Source organism: Mizuhopecten yessoensis, unplaced genomic scaffold (assembly GCF_002113885.1).
Source record: "Mizuhopecten yessoensis strain PY_sf001 unplaced genomic scaffold, ASM211388v2 scaffold11033, whole genome shotgun sequence".
NCBI classification, from domain to species: domain Eukaryota; kingdom Metazoa; phylum Mollusca; class Bivalvia; order Pectinida; family Pectinidae; genus Mizuhopecten; species Mizuhopecten yessoensis.
The window spans coordinates 772,002-790,920 of record NW_018408845.1 but is presented as its reverse complement, the minus strand read 5'-3'; the positions used below and the strand labels follow the sequence as shown (position 1 = coordinate 790,920).

General features: G+C 36.6%; 1 protein-coding gene across 1 annotated transcript; it reads right to left on the bottom strand.

The window, feature by feature from the left end:
• Positions 1-414: 414 nt before the first annotated feature.
• Positions 415-17,308, bottom strand: LOC110464799. The gene is made up of 13 exons (XM_021520230.1): positions 17,271-17,308; positions 12,279-12,746; positions 11,716-11,817; positions 10,690-10,815; positions 10,237-10,388; positions 9,420-9,566; positions 9,111-9,193; positions 8,665-8,720; positions 7,103-7,161; positions 6,287-6,598; positions 5,098-5,260; positions 4,615-4,745; positions 415-2,186 (listed from the first exon to the last, which is right to left on the bottom strand). Exons 2-13 carry the CDS (start codon positions 12,742-12,744, stop codon positions 2,040-2,042), a joined length of 1,944 nt encoding a protein of 647 aa, XP_021375905.1. The 5' UTR covers positions 12,745-12,746; positions 17,271-17,308; the 3' UTR covers positions 415-2,039.
• Positions 17,309-18,919: the final 1,611 nt, after the last annotated feature.

The following is an 18,919-nucleotide window of genomic DNA, read 5'->3' as shown; positions in this document are numbered from 1 at the left end:
TTGAAACCATCTTCCTCCAAGGATAATTCTCTCCAAGTAAAAATAATTTCCTACCGAAAGTTGTCAAAATATACCCAAAACTGTTATTTCCCTATATAAACTATAGTAAACTTTACCCCCTCCCCAATGGAGAACGAATAGCAGGGGGGTCCTGAAATTTATAATTTAAGTAAAGCCCCTGATGATCTTTCTTTCCATGCAGAGAAAATGAGTGTAGTACCTCTGAGTCTGAAGAAGATGTTTGAAATATTGGTTAATTTTCCCTTTGGGGCCCCGCCCTGGCCCCAGGGGTTTGGGTAGAAATCCCAATTTTACAATTTTGTAGCCTCATCTACTGAGGATGATTCTGACCAAGTTTGAAAAAAATCCATCCACTGGTTCTTGAGAAGAAGTTGAAAATGTAAAAAGTTTACGCACGACGGACGGAAAGCGATTAGAATAGGTCACTTGAGCAAAGCTCAGGTGACCTAAAAATACATAGCTAGATATGACTAGGTAACGACTTTGCTGACAATGATTTTGAACTCAGGCTAACAGTAATAAAGAAAAGGTATGCGGTATACATACACAGTATAACATGGTATTAGATAGAACTATATCTATGTGTATTGCATGGCTATTAAGGTGAATTTATCAAATGAGTACGTTATTGTGTAAGTTGGGTTTATCATTACAAAATGTATATTAAAACTGTTAATGCTGTACTTACTATATTTTTTATATAATGTTGACATCAGTAATAGAAATTGTGAGATTAAGATGGTGTAGGTTAACACTTGTCAAGATCAGAGAAAAAATATTGTATCTTAACAAGTCACTTCACAACCATAATTATTGAGCTTAGTACAAGATTTTAAATAATTAACATGTTTACATTGTACTACTTGAAATATAAACATTTTCAAATACATGTAACTAATCAAATGAATCAGACATTAATTTGTTTGAACCAAGTTCAAGTTCAAATTAAAGTTCTCCAGAAACTCTAGTTTTTAATAGTTGAACTGACCAAAAGAGAGTAGCACTATATAAGCTTCTATGATGCTGTGACACAGTATAATTACTTGCTATGCTAACCAATAACTGATATTGTTGTGTACATGATACTGAACATAAGTTTTCTGTACTACCTTCTGGTATAGTTCACAAGTAAATTTACTGAGAAGCTCTGTACAATCCAAATTTTGGTACTGTATGTTTTTCTATAACACATCTGGAATACACAGTCTACTACTGATAATGACATGAAATATTCATACATACATTTCTAAGGGATTTTCATTTAAATGTATCCACTTCTGTAGAGGTTTATCACAACAATAATTTCATCCTGCTAATTTTCTCATTAACCTCTCACTCGAACACACCAGGAGTGTCTGAGCTTAGAAATGCATTTTTATAGTCACATCACGCTGGGTTTTTTATTACGGGAATGTAGCAGTGCTAAATCATGAAGCATTCTTATTATTTTCAGACTATTATCATATCAACTTCTAGAAACAAAAAAGGAAGTATTTTTTACATCAACACGGATTAGTATTTCCGGTTTCATCTACAGCTACTATTACTTCCACAAAGACCAGCTAAGCGGATAAAAGAACACTCCAATTCCATAATACCAGTTCATGGGGCACGTCAGGATTGGATTAAAATGTCAGGAGACCACACACAAAGCACTAGTTCCAGCCGTGAAATATCACTGCTACAAGTCACAAATCTTAGTAGGTACTTCACCATTCAACAATCACAAATCTTAGTAGGTACTTCACCATTCAACAATCACAAGTCTGCAGATGAACAGAAGTTTGTGTTTTACTGAGAAAAATGTTCAGTTTGTACATATTTTAATCATTTATCTGAAAGCACTAGAGCAGGACTCTGATCAACAGAATACTAAGTCTAGGGTTAACACTACACTGACTAAGTCCATGGTTAACATCTGGACACTGACTAGTTAAATCTTCTGTAGGATAATTATACCATTAACACCTCCTCCAATACAAGTGTAGATATTAAGGTATCCACTCCCACATACACGTCTACCACGTACAAGTCTCCTCCGGTATAACAGCCTGATCATGCGATGGCACAGAGTCACGTCGCGCCAGAGCCTGCCACATCATGGACGGCACAACTTTCTCCATCGGGTTTCTTGGGTAAAATTTTCTGTCAAAGTAGTTACTCACCTGAAATGTCATCATACAAAATATTAATTTCTATATTGCAGTTGAGTAATTAAAAGGTGGCAATATGTTCTGCCAAAGTATCTTAGTCAAATGGACATTATGCATTTTTTGCTGCTCCATGAATAGAATCTTAATATTTTGAATGTCATATATTAGAACACAAAATGGTTTAGTGTCTAGTGTGGTCTGTGTCAGACAAGAAGAAGCCTAACAAACCCTATACTTTTTCTTTTTCTTCTGAACATTTTCTTCAGGTTGGTAAGTATGGATTATGAAGACACAAGAGCATAATCACATTGCTAGGGCAATGAGAACATGTGCATAACTGGAATGGGCCCTAAAACGGGTACAAAAACAGTGTCAAACTAAGGAGAAGAATAAGAAAACGACATTCAAGGATAAGAACAAAACCAAAGGTCAAGTGGTCATCCTGTACAGGGTATATCCGAAACCATCCAGAGGATATATCGGGGTCATGGCATAGCAACAGCCATGAAACCCCACAAGATGCTTCGCAATTTCCTAGTACACCCTAAGGATAAAACACCTTAAGAAAACGTCCCAGAGAGCGTATACAAAATCGAATGCAAAAACTGCGACGCATCGTATATTGGAGAGACTGGAAGGTGGTTTTGGGGTCCGCCTTGGTGAACACCAGAAGGATACAGTAATTCATCTGATCAGAAAGGAAGCAGTCGGAGTCCCAGATAAATAAATCGGCAATCACGGACCGTGCCACACAGAAAAATCATGTGATTGACTGAGATAACTCCAAAGTTTTGGACAGAGAGAGCAATTAAACAAGACATAGCCGAATCGAGTCATTTCGGTACAAATATAACAACTTGTACATACGCTTACAGCGTAGCCCAATCGACTCGATTTTGTGGACAACTCGTACACATTTTACACCTTTGTGTGCATACGCTTCACTGGTCATTTGTCTGATGAAGGTGAGTGTACATATCGTACTAATCATGGAAACGTCACATAGAAAATCTTATTGGTTGTGTAAAAAGAACTTCTCAAAACCCTATATCTAATACCGTACTGTGAATGTACACATTCTGGTGATTTAGTTTTACCACTTTTTTGTACCAACTCTGAAGTGCTAAATTAATATTGCACTAAAAATATTTCCCTTGCAAACTTTGTTGGCTCCATCTGTTGAAACCACCAGCAAAATATTATTATAAGATTCTATGCTTTAAGATTTTTCTTCAGAAGTTGCTTGACATATTTTTCCCTGTGACCTTGTAAGTAGGTCAATGTCATTTTCCTTCTCAAATTGGTAAGCTCTATTCTAAAATGCTACCAGCCAAAACTTATGAATCCATTCCTTTTAGTTCTTGAAAACAAATCCTTTAAAATGTTGTTGACCTCTGTGACCTCTAAAGTAGGTCGAGGTCATTTTCATTCGCAAACTTTGGTGAGCTCTATCCAAGGAAGTCACCAGCCAAATATTATGATTTTATGAATTTTAATTCTTCAGAAGTAGTTTGAAATACCCAGCCTAATATTAAGGTTCTATACCTTCCAGTTCTTCAGAAGAAGTTGTTCTAAGTGTAAGACATATCCAACTCCTGTGACCTTGAAAGTAGGTCAAGGTCATTTTCATTCGCAAACTTTGTTTGGCTCCCTCCCAGGAAATACCCAGCCAAATATTAAGGTTCCATACCTTCCAGTTCTTCAAAAGGAGTCGTTTTAAGTGTTTGACATATCTGCCTCATGTGACCTTAAAAGTAGGTCAAGGTAATTTTCATTCTCAAACTTTGTTGGGCTCTTTCCCAGAAAGCTACAAGTTAACTATTTAGGTTCTATAACTTTCAGTTCTTCAGAAGTCGTTTGAAGCATTAGACATATCTGACTCCTGTGACCTTGAAAGTAGGTCAAGGTCATTTTCATTTTCAACCTTTGTCGGGCTCTATCCCAGGAAGCCACCAGCCAAATACAAAGATTCTATACCTTTCAGTTCTTCAGAAGAAGTCGTTTGAAGTGTTTGACATATTTGACCCCTGTGACCTTGAAAGTAGGTCAAGGTCATTTTAGTTCTCAAATTTTGTCGACTCCTACCAACAAAGCTTTCAGTCAAATATCATGACTCTAGGCCAGTCAGTTCTTCAGAAGAAGTTGTTTAAAGGAAAAGTTGACGGACGAGGACAGACGACAGACGCCGCACCATGACATAACCTCACCCTTCGGGCAGGTGGTCCTTAAATTTTGGATAATTTTTACATATCAAATGGGACGAGATTAAAAAGCAAGCAAAGTAAGGTAACACTATAAGCATTGTTTTTAATCCAAAGGTTTCCTTTGATGTTTTTATGTGCTTATTTATCATTGTGTAATTGATTACAATTAATACAAGTGTTTTTACATTAATATTCTGGAAGTATCTTCCATGATACAAAATAAAGTGAAATCCCACCTTTGTTAGACAGATATCTGGGTAGACTTTCTTCAGGTAAGACCATTCTGTTGGAGGTTGTTTGGCGTACACACTGTCACTACAGGCTAGCAGCTGTTCCTTGCTATAGTGGTGTATCACTGGTTCTGAATCTGTAATCATTAAACAATGTCTCCAGATTGAACGAAATGTGTGCTAAACAAGCCTGCTACTTTCCTATATAAAACAGTGAAACACATCTAGAGAATCTGTGGACATAATGTGAAACTGAACCGTAATTAGTACAATACTTACAGCTGATCATATGGTTGGTTATTGGGAGATAACTGAAGTACATTGCATCACAAAATTGGCTAGTTTTCAAAAACTGTTTATACTTCCGTTTATATTTCCTTGCCAATTGCAAGGATAGGTATTATGTGCAGTGCTGGAACTTCTACAGTAACAGAAATATGCTGTTTAAATATTTCCATAAAATGACAAACAGCTTTAAATATTATTTACCTGCAGAACAACTTTTGCCCATGGCTGAGCGATACCGACTAAACATGGTTCTCCTGCCCCTTGCTGTAAATATGCAATCTGGCATAGTTTTTTCTATTTCCTGTAAAAGGTCCGCGCTGATTCCTGCTCCTATAGGCTGCCTTATGACTATACTGTCATATCTCTACAACAGTAAGACCGATCAACATGTAAGATCTCCATGATATCTCATCAGGACTATACACTTTTACAGGCATTCAAGTTGTACATCATTTTAATGTCGCTGTTTAATTAATAAATTTAGAGAAAATCAACAAGGCTAGTGAAAGCTGTCTCAACTAATATAATAAGCAGAGGGATATCCTCATGTGAATTTCAAATAATGTGTCCTGAAACCAACATTTTATCTTAAATAGAGAGATTTTCATGAAAGACGTTCAATTTACTTTGAATGAATCTGGGGAAGCTAGCAGGTGTTCTCCAATGACCCCCCCCAGGTGGCAACAACAAACACCCATAGGCTGTTCACAACACACTGGCCTGCACCAGTGATGCTGTTTTATTATCAAATTCACATTTACACAAAAACTTCCATCGACCTGGTCAATTACTATCAGAATCAATGTACATAGTATGTATCAGAAAATTAAATGAAAAATTAAACCGTCCGTCCTGACCAGTGCGTTGCCCTAAACTGACTTGCCAGCTCCCCCGCTGCACGTGCCTGTCATGCCAATACAGGTTGCCACCTACTGGGCTAACCATTAGGGAAACTATTCACGCTCATTCCTTGTAGTCAACGGCGCGAAATATGATAAGGTTTGGTTTACACAGGTTTTTACTGCAATAACAATCTATCATTCAGCTAAACTTGTTGGTCTTATTGAAATCTGTCATATATCTAGAAATGACATGGAGGTTATCAGGTAATTTTGAGCAGATTAACATGTAAATAGCTATTTTCAGACCAATTATTTATTTAATTTCATAAAACATCCTCTTTCATATCATAATTACACTTTGATTTTTCCTGGTATCTGAAAAACTTAAAAAGTACATGATCTACTGGTAAAGGGACAAGTAAGTTTAAGTCACACTTAATACAGCAGGGAGTTCATATTTCAGAGGTCAAATGTATCTAGATAATTGAAATAGAATCCATATTAAGAAAGCACCTGTTGCTAACAATGACTGAGAAGTGTGGGAGTACCTGTTTGGTCTCTGACAGCTGTCTGTTTAGCCTGACAGGGTGGTGCTCTGACTCCTCCTCCTCCATTGGTGGTGGTGGGGGAGGGGGCAGTAGGTACCAGTGGTCTAACAGGGGCACCGCTGACTTAGACAAGTCCACGCTCTTTTGAAGTTTGTAGTTGTCTGCCTTTGGTGGTTGCGACGGCATGCAATTAACTGGTGATGTAGGGAAGCTGGAATTTTCTGGAGGGGCAGGGGGTTGGTAGGTGGTCACTTGAGGCGGTGATGTTGATTTCCTCTCATTGAAATGTGAACGTAAAATTTGTTCTGCCTCCTATTTAATAGATAATCAGAGATGTTCATCAGAACAGGTTACAAGATTAAAAAGACTCAGAATAAAAATTACCAACAATGAAAAGTGCGAACTTAACTTGTGACAGTTATTTTTTACCAGCATGAATAATTGAATATAACGAAAACCATAACTTGTGGGACTTTTGTGACAAATAATAAAGACGAAAAGATGAAATGAACAAAATATAATCAACTTGTGGGATCTAAGTGGAAACAATTCAGTGGGGCTACACCGGAGTTCGAACACTGCTCTAATCAATTGAGCTACCTGGTCAACGGAAGTGTCATGGACTAACATTATTACCATTTTATCCAAACGGAGGATAAAGGGAGGTTACTGCATATACGAAAATCTACCCTGCAGTGGAACAGGAATCCTTAAGTTAGTCTCATCAATAATACTCTGTAAGTTACGTATTTTACTAACTTAAACAAGGCTTTGATCCTTGCCAATAGTCTTCTGTAAGTTAAGTATTTTTCTTACTTTAACTAGGCTTTGATTCTTTCCAGTAATCTGGAGTCCAGCTAACAATTCTGCAATCTCTACAATAGGCAAAATGATGATTTGAAATTTCATTGATCGATCAATTTTCAAATAATAATAAACACGAAGTTGTCTTAAAGTAATACTATTTACTCCAATACACTGATGTGTGAATTATTTGTCCCTATCATACTTTTGATGTTTCTTTCTTATACATTTCTTAACCCTTGCAGATTTGAGGATTTTCTTTTCCTTCCCTCTTGGGGACTCAAAAGCGACCAAAATAAATCTGCTGCACCCATCCAAACACTTGACAACTAATTGTTTTTCTCATTTCTTACATTTGTTTTGGTTTCCAAACATTTATTTTCGTTCTCATTTCTTACATTTGTTTTGGTTTCCAAACATTTATTTTCTTTCTCATTTCTTCCATTTTTATTGGTTTCCAAACACTTCACTTTGCAAAACCATGCTTTAGCCCTGGTGTTGAGCATTTGCTCAAGTAAAGAAGGTTATGGGTTCTCTCCCCTGACTAAGGCAAACCTGCATGTCAGTCCTTAAAAACTGGTTCTTGATACTCTCTTTTTGACCTTCAGCTTTAAATCACTAGCAGTTAGGACTGGTTGACCTACCTCCTTGATAATTCAGGGGTACGCTCACTGCTGGAATATATCATTGCAAAATTGATGACTCAGTCAGTGTGTGGATGAAACAAAGAGACATGTTTGATCCTTTATGTTCATCAAAACAATCCTGTGTGAGCATAACTGTAAAATTGACTGGCTTTGAAGTTAGGTGTCGCTCCTCAGTAGTCTTCAAAGGAGGCTATCAGCCAAACGATTAGTCAGGTTATATTTACCCGAGACCAATCAAATAGTTAGCCACGTGTCTTTTATTTTGCCATGACATATTCCAATGGGTGCAGACAGTGTAGCCCCTGGAGTATCGAGGATGGCTTACTTGTTGTCAGTATAATGTGACCAGGTGCTGAGTGCCTTTGGCATGGTATTTCAGTGAGGTGGTACTCAAAAGGCAGCATCAGACCTGAACTATTGCGAGGAGGCAAATAAATCAAACCTAGCTATCTACATCATAGTCATGATATAATATAAGACTCTTTCATGCTCATGGGTGTAGGATAGGGAAATTCCGTCAGAGAGGTTTTCAAATTTGGTAAAACCTGAGGCTTTGCTGAGAAAATGCGTTGGACTGGACACCATTTTGAAAATATCAATCCCCCCCCCCCCCCCCCCCCCCCCCCCCCCCNTCCGTCAGCCAGATTTTGCATACCCCATATTTGCCAACAGTATTTGCGCAGAAAAAAATAATCGCATCTTTCCAACATATACGGTTAATATATCGTGAAAGGTTTTGATTTCACCACATGGCCTTTCCGGCATTGCGTCTTCGGAGATTTCTAAATTCGTGTAAGATAGAAATTTCTTACACCCCTTTCTTACTCTGGACAGCCCTAGCTTACACACGGGGAAATGAGAGAAATACCTTTACTGCCCTGACTTGTTTGCTGACCATAAATCTACACCTTATTGTGATATATCTACCTTTATTTCCCTGGCATTCTGCCTCAGGAATGTCCTCCAACCTTGTTTTAGAGAAACTGAAATAAGAAAAAGATTCAGGAATTAATTCAGCTCGGTTAAAACATGCTTTAGAGTAGTAATATACATAGATAACATTTACTCCAAGTTATAGTGGGATTGTTTTCTCTCAGTTTAACTTTTGCCATTTTTCCTCCATAATGAGGGTCAATTTATCATGACAGCAAATATTCGTATACAGCTTAACATAAATAGTCATTACATTTGAAGGTTAAATTTAACAGGGGGTAAATATAGATTTACCAATCAATGGTGAAAGTTTGACTGGGCAGTAGTCCTTTTAATTAGAATTTCACAAATGTCATAAATGTTAGACATTGAAATATGTACATTGTATAAATGAATTTATATTAAGCCTGATTTATCCTACATATACAGAAGTATCATACCCATTAATTTCTTGTAAGTCTTTGCAGAATTCCTCTTCACAGTCCCAGAGAATCTCATCCTCGCCAAACCCAGAGTCTGTACTCTGTCAAATAAAAACAATACCTTAATCAGCAGAAAGCCATCAAGGTTAACCAGATCCTGATCAACATACAGTAAAACTTGTTTGTGTGTAATGTGCTTAAATCATATACAGCGGATGAAACAGGTGTTGTACTAACAAAGGGTGTATTTTCTTGTTAATTTTCACAGATAGCTGGTAGAGTATTCTATTTAAACATGGTTAAATTTTCATCACTTCTGTCACTTACTTGCTGGGTTTGTATGAGGTGTGTAGACGTCTCTGTTCTGGTTGTGACTTGTCCAGGACTAGACTCTGTGTCCTCCGAGTCACCATATGAGGAATCACTTGACCCACTCAGATTCATAGAGATCTCTTTCCATGTCACATCTGATGTCTACAAATACCAACAACATAGTTATCTGATAATCCTGTTATACCTTGTTAAATCATCAACAGAACACATAGATGTACATAATTATCTCCTTACATCACATGGCAACAGATTATAGCAACAACATATAACATCTATTTTAACTGAGAAAACAACAACATATTTCAACAAATTTATGATATACAACTGGAGCCACAAAGACCTGCGAAAAAAAATAACAGAATGTATGTATGGACCTATCCTGAGTATAATCATACCTCATCTGTTAGAATGTTTCTGATAGGTTTAAACTCATCACATGACATGGAGACGAAACATTGAGATTCCCCTGCATAATTTCCTCATTTGGAACTTCTCTACAAATTGGAAAGGGTATTCACTTTGGTCCAGGATTTCAAAGTAACAGCATAGAACATACGTTGATGTAAATCAAATATTGATATCTCCCAAAGCAAGGACCATAAATGTATATTATCAAGATGTTTTAAAGGTTTGATCATAGCTCTACATATTCTACCAATCAATGAAGGTTGGGTGGGTGGGTGTCATATTTTAATGATAATTGATCTAAACGATTATCATTACTCCCTATACACCAGGATATGTCCAATCATACATCCTGATACTGATTCGCAGGTGTCTGTGGTTGGAGCCTATGTGTCAGCTGCTGTACCTGACCCTTCTGGAACCGATCCTGCATGTGTGGGGGGTTCCAGTTCTGTCTGCGGAGGAGCAGGATGTCCTTCAGGTTGATTTCTACTACACTATCTAGTGTGTTTCGTGTGATGGCCTCTTGGATACAGTCAAAGCAATTGTCCATCAGCCCTAAAAAATGATTTTAAAGAAGAAATAAAAACAGATCTGTTTCAATCATGTATATATTGAGCAATGTTAGCATTAACATTTTGAATATAGATGACTGATTAACAATATCCTTGTCATTATTGCTGGAATTGATGGGATAGACAGAACTGTTACAGTACATAGGATGCTTTCAATGTCATTAGATGATCCATTAATTAGTCCTAGTGATACAACTGTTGGATGTCGCAGAATGGTTCAGCTACTAACTACAGTGTGATACAAACTTCAGATCAATCAACACAGGTGAGTTCATTATATCTACCTTTGTTTCTTTCGTCAATCTTAGAACCATTTTTACTGACAAAGTCTCGGAACTGTAGGGTACATTGGAGAGACAGCCTGTCATCAACTAGCTTCTCTACGTAATTCAGCAGCTCCATCTCCAGGGCTGAAAGTAATCACACGCTTCTAATATATACAGTGAAATATCTTTCATTTTATGTTATTTTCCCACTTGGTTCTATGATAATATTCAATATCTTTTTTCACCAGATATATTTTCGTGACTATATTCACAAAATCGTTTGTAAAATTCAAAAAATGCTGTAAAATTGATTTTAAGACTTTCCTCTCTACTTCAACAGGGGTACCCAGTGGCGGATCCAGAGACCTATCTGGGGGGGGGGGGCCAAATTTCCTGGGGGGGGTTCCATGTTGGAAAAATTGAGGAAAAAGGTGAAAATATATGATTTTTAAAGAAAATCTCAGGGTGGGAGGGTTTCCTGAAGCCCAAAAAAAAACCCTGGATCCGCCACTGGACTACCATAGATTATTTCAAACCTTGCAAGAGTTAAATAGAAATGATCACTTTAGCTTCACTGGTGCAGCCATAATAATAATAATTTGAGGTTCTTATATACTGCTTTATCACAACCTAGTTCATAGGTCATCTCAAAGCATTTTCACGAATTATTAACCCTGGTTATAGGGCCTTTGCAACCAGCCAATATCTTTCTCAACTCCCTCAGAGCATACAGCCGGTGCTGCCATTTTGGCGCTCACAGCTAGTATTCTACAATTCTTGCACTGCCCAACCACGTACTCATTTACAGATGAGTAGACTGGAACAAGCGGAGTAAAATATCTTGCTCAAGGATACAACACAGTGCCGTGATGGGACTCGAACCCACAACCCTTCGGTCACGAGCCCAGCGTCCTACCACTAGACTACCGTGCCTCTATGCCCCAGAATTTGTTAGGTCAAATTGATAAAGAGTAATTATAATATCACCATGAGTGTAATAAACAAACATTAAGGCTCAACCTACATAATACATCCTTTATATACCTTCACAACTTTGCTGTAAGGATTTGGTTTTCAAAGGTGGAGGTCTTATAAGCTTGTTTCCTCGAGGGGCCCTTTTCTTAACTGCTTGCGACATAGCATCAACTAAAATTTTAAACAGCGTTCCATAAAAACATTATGCAAATTACATGACTAAATGCTACAGGTATAACAAGTAAAACAATAAATTTCTGATATCTTTTTTATTTTATTTCAGAAAACTAATTTGTTTCACATACTGAATGTAAAGCGATACAGCGCATACATTTGATAGTTTTCATAATTAAAATTTACAAGAAATCTGGTACATTACATGTAGTCTATCTTCAGATATACCTACCTCTCTACATCTACATAGTAATGACCACCTACCGGTACATCTATTTGAAGATCATGTCATGTGATAGTGGGTGCTAGGCCAAGAGAAGATAAAAGATAGTGAAAGGGAATATTTATACTTGTGCACTAAATTCAGAAACTCTGAGCTCAATTAACCCTGTAATTCCTTCCAGTAGTACAAAATGGGACTATAATAACTTAATTGGACAATGACATCAATAACTTACCTAAATTCCTTTTCACTTCATCTGGAGATGTTTTCACTACATTATTAGCGTTGACATCAATCTGGTTGCTATTGTTTGTCGTCTGGTGATTCTGTTTGTTTATATTTAAAGCAGAAATCAAATTGTTGGTTGCTTCCTCTAATGCTTCTTGACTATAGCTAAGTGGAATGTGGCTTACACCCGTTATCACAACATCATCATCGTCACTACACAATGGATCACTTGACGAGTCTTTGTACCTGTCGTTCCTTGGTAAGCTGCTGCAGTAATTATCTTCAGATAGGATGTTTACAGAATCTGTTGTCAATAAAGAACTCTGCAGGTTGCTACAGTTCTTGTTGATAACATTCTGGAGACTTGAGATATTGGTCAAGCCAATTTGTTTTCGTGGTTGCGGCTTTTGAAGTCGTGACAATTTTGGCGCTTTCCTGGTTAAGGCACATCTTTGTTGTGCTTGAACATCCATATCTGAAGGAAATAAAACCAACAAATGATGAACTAGAAATTTGTTTGTTAGACATAGATGCTACACTAGTACTCCCATCAATCTCAGTAAGGAAAATAAATCTGAGGGGGTCTATTGTATGATTGAAACCAGAAGACACTCCAAAAAAATTACAAGAATTACCTGCTCCTTCGCCTTTTGTGATCGATTTTCTAGTAGATCTGAATGTATTTACAGTGGTATGGCTATATAAACTGCTTCTCACACCTGTTTGTGTTATCCACTTATAGAACCTATATACAAGCCTGTGTCCTTGGGCCTTGACTCAGTTATATATATACCATCCTCATTAAATATATACCATCCTCATTAATCATCAACACATCTACGTACAGTACAATAGTAAGGACTAGTTCACGGACTTCCGTAGCCTAGCTGTGTCAGATCATTATCAACGACTCCCCCCCCCCCCCCCCCCCCCCCCCCCCCCCCCCCCCAGCCGACTTCCCTATTGTCACTGTCAGATCATCTACATTATCAAGCTTAGTAGCCCCATGACACTCCTGTACACAATGGCTGGGACACAAACTAAATACCATTTCATGTAGAGTAGATTGTGAGACGAGATACCTATAGACTAGCTAGTAACCCTTTTATTTGTATAACACTAGTACACAAAACTTGTATACATATTTAAATTTTACAACAGCTTGTTCCCACATAAATTGGGAAAGTCTATCATTATTTTTATTGAAATAGTTTTTTTTTCATACAGCTTGTATTCAGTGAGTTGTAAAACTATGGAAAAAATCTGTACAGCATCACAAATTAAATATCATACTTCACAAGTGTTTTTTTATTCTACAGGACTTTTATGTGATATGTACAACTTAACCATTGAAACTGATCACGAAAATAAATTTCATCAGTGTTACAAATGGATGTATACCAAAACATAATTTCACTCAATATAATTTGTAGTTGACATTTCATCACTTGAAATACATATTTTTAATGAAGTTTTTAAAAATACAATTTGCAAATAATATATTTGTTCATAAACTTGAGTTTATCATAAAAATGGAGATCCCCAATACATTAACATCTATTTGCAGTGGTGCTATGGGTACGGAGATAACAAAAAATATTAAATACCTAAGTGACAAATTCTTCTACAAATCTGTAAGAATACACTCCACAAAGCTATATATTCAGAATGATTTAATAACATCTTCAAATTATTAATATAAATATTATAAGATATCACTGCATTGTCTTTAAGAACTTCGCTTGCAGTTTTACTGCCAAATACAGACTGCTTTCCCTCAGTAAAAAGTGCCTTATTTTCCCAAAATGACAAAAACCGAAGAATATATTCCATAATTCAATACAAATGATGATTTATTTTCCCAATTCATAATGGAATAGGTTGTAGAAAAATGAAGGTAACAAAAACACTGAGGGCCAGGCCACATAGACACAACTGTCTTGTAAGGGTGTTAGTTGTAACGTGTACCAGAGATGTTCGCTAGGGCTTAACTCAGTCATAATCTGTCATATTCCAAGGTGTGATATATCATTCAATTAATATGTGGGGTCCAGGTAAACAAATTGTATAGGTGCATATATAACTGCCAAAATAAATGGACTCTTGGCTGCAGTGTTATTTACTATGATTGAGAGTCCATATATTCAATAAAACCACAGGGATCTGATAATTTGTAACAGCTATATCTGGACCTAAACTAATGTGTTCAGAGTAACAGTGGCGGATCCAGAGGGTTTTTTTGGGCTTCAGGAAACCCCCCACCCTGAGAATTTTCTTTAAAAATCATGTATTTTCACCATTTTCCTCAATTTTTCCCCACATGGAAACCCCCCAGGAAATTTGGAAACCCCCCAGATAGGTCTCTGGATCCGCCACTGAGTAATATATATGAGGTTGAGGTCAGCACTTGCTGAAACATGCAATGCTGGTCGGTCACGGCATGCGCTGACCTCAACCTCATTAATATTCAAAAGAGTGACACGATGACTGTGAAAATACTTCTAAACTCTGAAATGGCGTGTGTTTTTGGAGGAAACGGAGATCATGTCTGCGGAAGGAGAATACATTTTTTTGCATATAGGAAGTTTTTAAAAGCAAAATTATCCATCTTTCGAAAGGAACTTAGCATTTTCCTGTAGATCAACTTGAAATGTTGTTTTTGATGCAAGAAAGAAAGGTGGGGTCGACAATTTGACATCGAGAGCTTTCCACCCTTCTCGTTTATATGATCATTGGGGGTGTCATTTTTACCGAAAGTCGATATAAACCCCTAAACCATGTAAAATTACTCTGAACACCTTAGTCTAGGTCCAAATATAGCTGTAACAAATTATCAGGTCCCTGTGAATAAATCTAGGGTAGTAGTGTACAGTAGAGGGTTGTGGCCATTTGTGATATTTTTGTTAAATGGCTAACCCCTGTATAATGATATGTAAAAAAAATATAAAAATAAAACTATTAAAATTGGTATAAACATGATGAAGTGGGCTATGTGAGCTTCACATTTGTAAAAAAGAAAGAAGATTTCTTTGGTTCGAGAATAAAATTTTGGCCATTATACGAAAGGGTGCGTACATATGAAAAGCTAGCTTTACAGGAGGTAAAATTTTGACAACAGCACACGACGCAAAATTGCAAAAAATCAAGTTTTACAACTTTACTGGGACCCAGATAATTCTGCAACCAGGTAGGTAATCTTTAATTTCAGACAGAGCTTAGGAAAAAAATTACTAGTTGCGGGGGTCAAATTTTGGGTTAAAAATAGCATTTTTTGGCATTTTTTGGTAATTTTTGATGTGGTAACCATGGTTTTCACACAAGTGACATACATAGAAAAAAGAGGTTTATACACTTCTCAGTGCTTTATATGTATTGTAAATGAAATGCAGTTTACAAATATATATACATGTGTTGTGTAGGGTAAATCCGCTGTGTTTACATTTCCTCGACATGTGCCTTGTTTATCAGAGTCGGGCCATTTCTACTGTATTCTGCTACCTAGGAATGATGAGGATCATAGGTGAGACCAAACAAAATATCTTTAACTGCTAGCTAGGGCTAGTGGCTAGGTTTTTTTTTAATTTTTGGGGGGAATGAAATGGAAGTGATTATTCCAACAATACACGATTCTTTTTTTTCCTTGATATTTTATGTTAAATTACCAGATAGTTACTGACTCATCTGAAAAAGGTAAATGATATGATGTACATGTATTATAGCTACTGGCTATAAATGTCTCAAGGTCAAAATATAAAAATGTCGGCTAGCTTTCTGTACCAACACAAATTTATGTTACTGCTCATTAAAATGTTTTATGCATTTTGAGGAAAGTTAACAAACACATTCTACCAACCCTATTTATTTGCCTGCAATTTATAAATACATGAAAACAGTTGTTTGGGGTACATAATTGATTATAGTCTGTTTGTTTTTTAAGGTGTATTATTATAAATAAATAATTTACAGAGAGAAAACATCTCTGTAAACCAGGATAAACTTGAACAAAAGAATATTAACTGCAGTCAAAAACTAGTTACAGAAAGTTGCATATTTGTGCCGAATAATATCATTTAAATATACTGTATAGTGCCAGTTCTGAAATAAGAGTACAAGACATCAAATACTAGCAGTCTTCTTTGTAGATTAATTCAGAACTCACTTTTCAAATGACAATCTTGTAAAGGATGTACGTTGTACATAGCGTCATTAATTATGCAAGGAAAGAACCAAGTCCAATATAATTATAGGAATGTTTAGATTTTGATTATCTAGATTTGTGTCGATTTGTCAAACTCACTTTGGTTACAGGGAATTTCCCTTAAGCTTAGCAGTAGAGCATCCAAATAGAAAGTCTCCAGTCACAGGTTTTAGCCCCCAGTGAATGTACATACTCTTTTTACTAACTTCTTTCCTAATACACACTATAAGGAATGTAAGACTAGGTGGACCTACTGGGTCGTCCCCAGTGATCGGGTAACTTGGGAGTTTGGAGGACCAAATCCAGGTTCAAATACTGGTCTGACCATGCATTTTTTTCTCTCCTTTTACAATTTTAGAGGATTTTCGAATTATGCATATAATGAACTTAATTGAAATGTTTCATCTAATAGAAAATGCAGTCTTCAAACATGCCCCACCCCCTCAATCCCTCCAGTGTTCAGTGGCACTAAACTGTTGACAACATGAAATGAACTTGCTTAACTGCTAATATCCCATCCGTTTAAACTTTTCAAACATTATTATTTCAGAAATATTTAAAAATATACATATAACCTGCTTATTGCGACATTAAAATATACTGAAAATGTTTAGAGTGGCGGGAACAGCCCGAGTATTTTCAGATAATCTCATTGATATAAATAAAGATAAAATCTAACTATTTGTAGTTTAAAATAACAAAATTTCACGTTCAAAAGAACAAATGGTTGTTGTGTACCAAATGTCAAACGCATATTGATAGCTAAATTACTTCAAATGTGCAAACTTGCAAGTTCCTCACCTCTCGTTCGTGGGGTCGCTCGTCGCCGATAGCAGATGATGGAAATGGGCAACAAATGTTAAACACTGAAACGGTTACGATGAGCTTAGTTTCCGGATTTATAAGTTGCGGGTAAATTTTGAACAAGTTGTTTTTGTTTGTTATCCAATTAGAGGCCTCCCAATTCATCGAGAGGTGCTTTAATCATTTTTATTGATTTAATTAAATTAATGGGAACGGAAGAAGTATGGTTGATCTATTCATTTACACAATATAAGCACGGACTTAGATAACAGATCTAATCTAATTCCGTGATATAAGTTATAGAACAGACGTAAAAACGAAGAGAGTCCAATTTGATATCACTGACATAGGCCTACACATATATACCAGTCAAGGAATTAGATAAGACCTATCTAAGTCCGTGGTAAAGTTAACAAACGGAAAATAACTAAAATGCTAGACTACGTTTTGTCTATACAGAGCTAACGTTAAAACATGTACGACTAAATAAATCTTCTTGTATCTAATTCTATCTTGTACCTTATTAACTAAGTTTGGGGTCAATTAATAACAGTTAACTATACAATTTCTCACTACAAAAATTATTGAAGGGATAATAATGGTAAAATAGAATAAAAAAAATAATTTACTTATTTTGTCGTGATGTCGTGATCAGTCACAATACAAATGCCATTTAGTAATAATCATATTTAAAGACTGGTTTTACCTGCCGTAGTTTTTTCTTCTCTCCGCTAGGCTAAGCTTCGAAAGTTGTATCAAAGAGCGAAATCACTTTCAGAATGAAGCTCCCGGCGTCTGGGAAAGAACAAACAAAATCTTCCAAAGGGCAGCAGGAGTAGGAAATTTCAGTTAGGTCTATCTGTGTTACCTCAGGGGCGGGTCCAGGTGAGGGCGTAACGGGCGTACGCCCCCCCCCCCCCCTTTTTTTTTAAAAAAAAAAAAAAAAAAAAAAAAAAAAAAAAAAAATNAAAAAAAGAATATGTTCGTAATTATGAAATCTAGACAGGTGCTATCGGAATAAAAAAAAGTATCAGTCAATTATATGAACTTACATTCTTATTCATATCACATATATTTCATTCACCACACACTGCAGCTCGCACATGTATGGTGTGACTATTAAAAAACAAAATCACATGACTAAACAAGTTCAAGGAGGGAGTTGGAAATGCTCGGTGACGCGACCTCACATCCTTTAACAACCTAACGCCGACAGAACATCGACTTCCGTCAGTGAGATGAAACCCGTAAGGGCGGATTCATGTAGGGGCTAAACCCGTCAGCCAACCGACCAGCTAAAGCCTAAGTAAGGTATAGCAATCCATAGTCTCCCACCAGTAATGTTTTCTTTATTCACTCAGCTCTACACTTATTTAAGTATATAGGTAACTGACATACTTTCTGTACTCCCTTCCAGTGGCAAAACATACTTGCAAACCAAATCTTGTAAGCCCAGATGAACCAGTTTTGCTGAAATCGTCATAGTAGTTAAGGAAGAGTTGGCAGGACAAAGATTTCAAACAAATGACCAAAACTCCTTAAAAAAAGGTCGAAATGAGAAAAAAATGGCACCTCCTCATGCACGACATCAAGGGGTAATTACCATATCTGTAAACTTTCATTGAAATCGAACCAGTGGTTTAAGA

What these genes read in the sequence shown, in the direction of transcription:
- LOC110464799 (XM_021520230.1), bottom strand. Translation starts at nt 12,744, where the DNA reads ATGGATGTTCAAGCACAACAAAGATGTGCCTTAACCAGGAAAGCGCCA. An exon ending in CTTACAGCAAAGTTGTGAAG is followed by an intron (nt 10,816 to 11,715) that starts GTATATAAAGGA and finishes GATTACTTTCAG; the next exon opens with CCCTGGAGATGGAGCTGCTG. An exon ending in ACCTCATACAAACCCAGCAA is followed by an intron (nt 9,194 to 9,419) that starts GTAAGTGACAGA and finishes TTTATTTGACAG; the next exon opens with AGTACAGACTCTGGGTTTGG.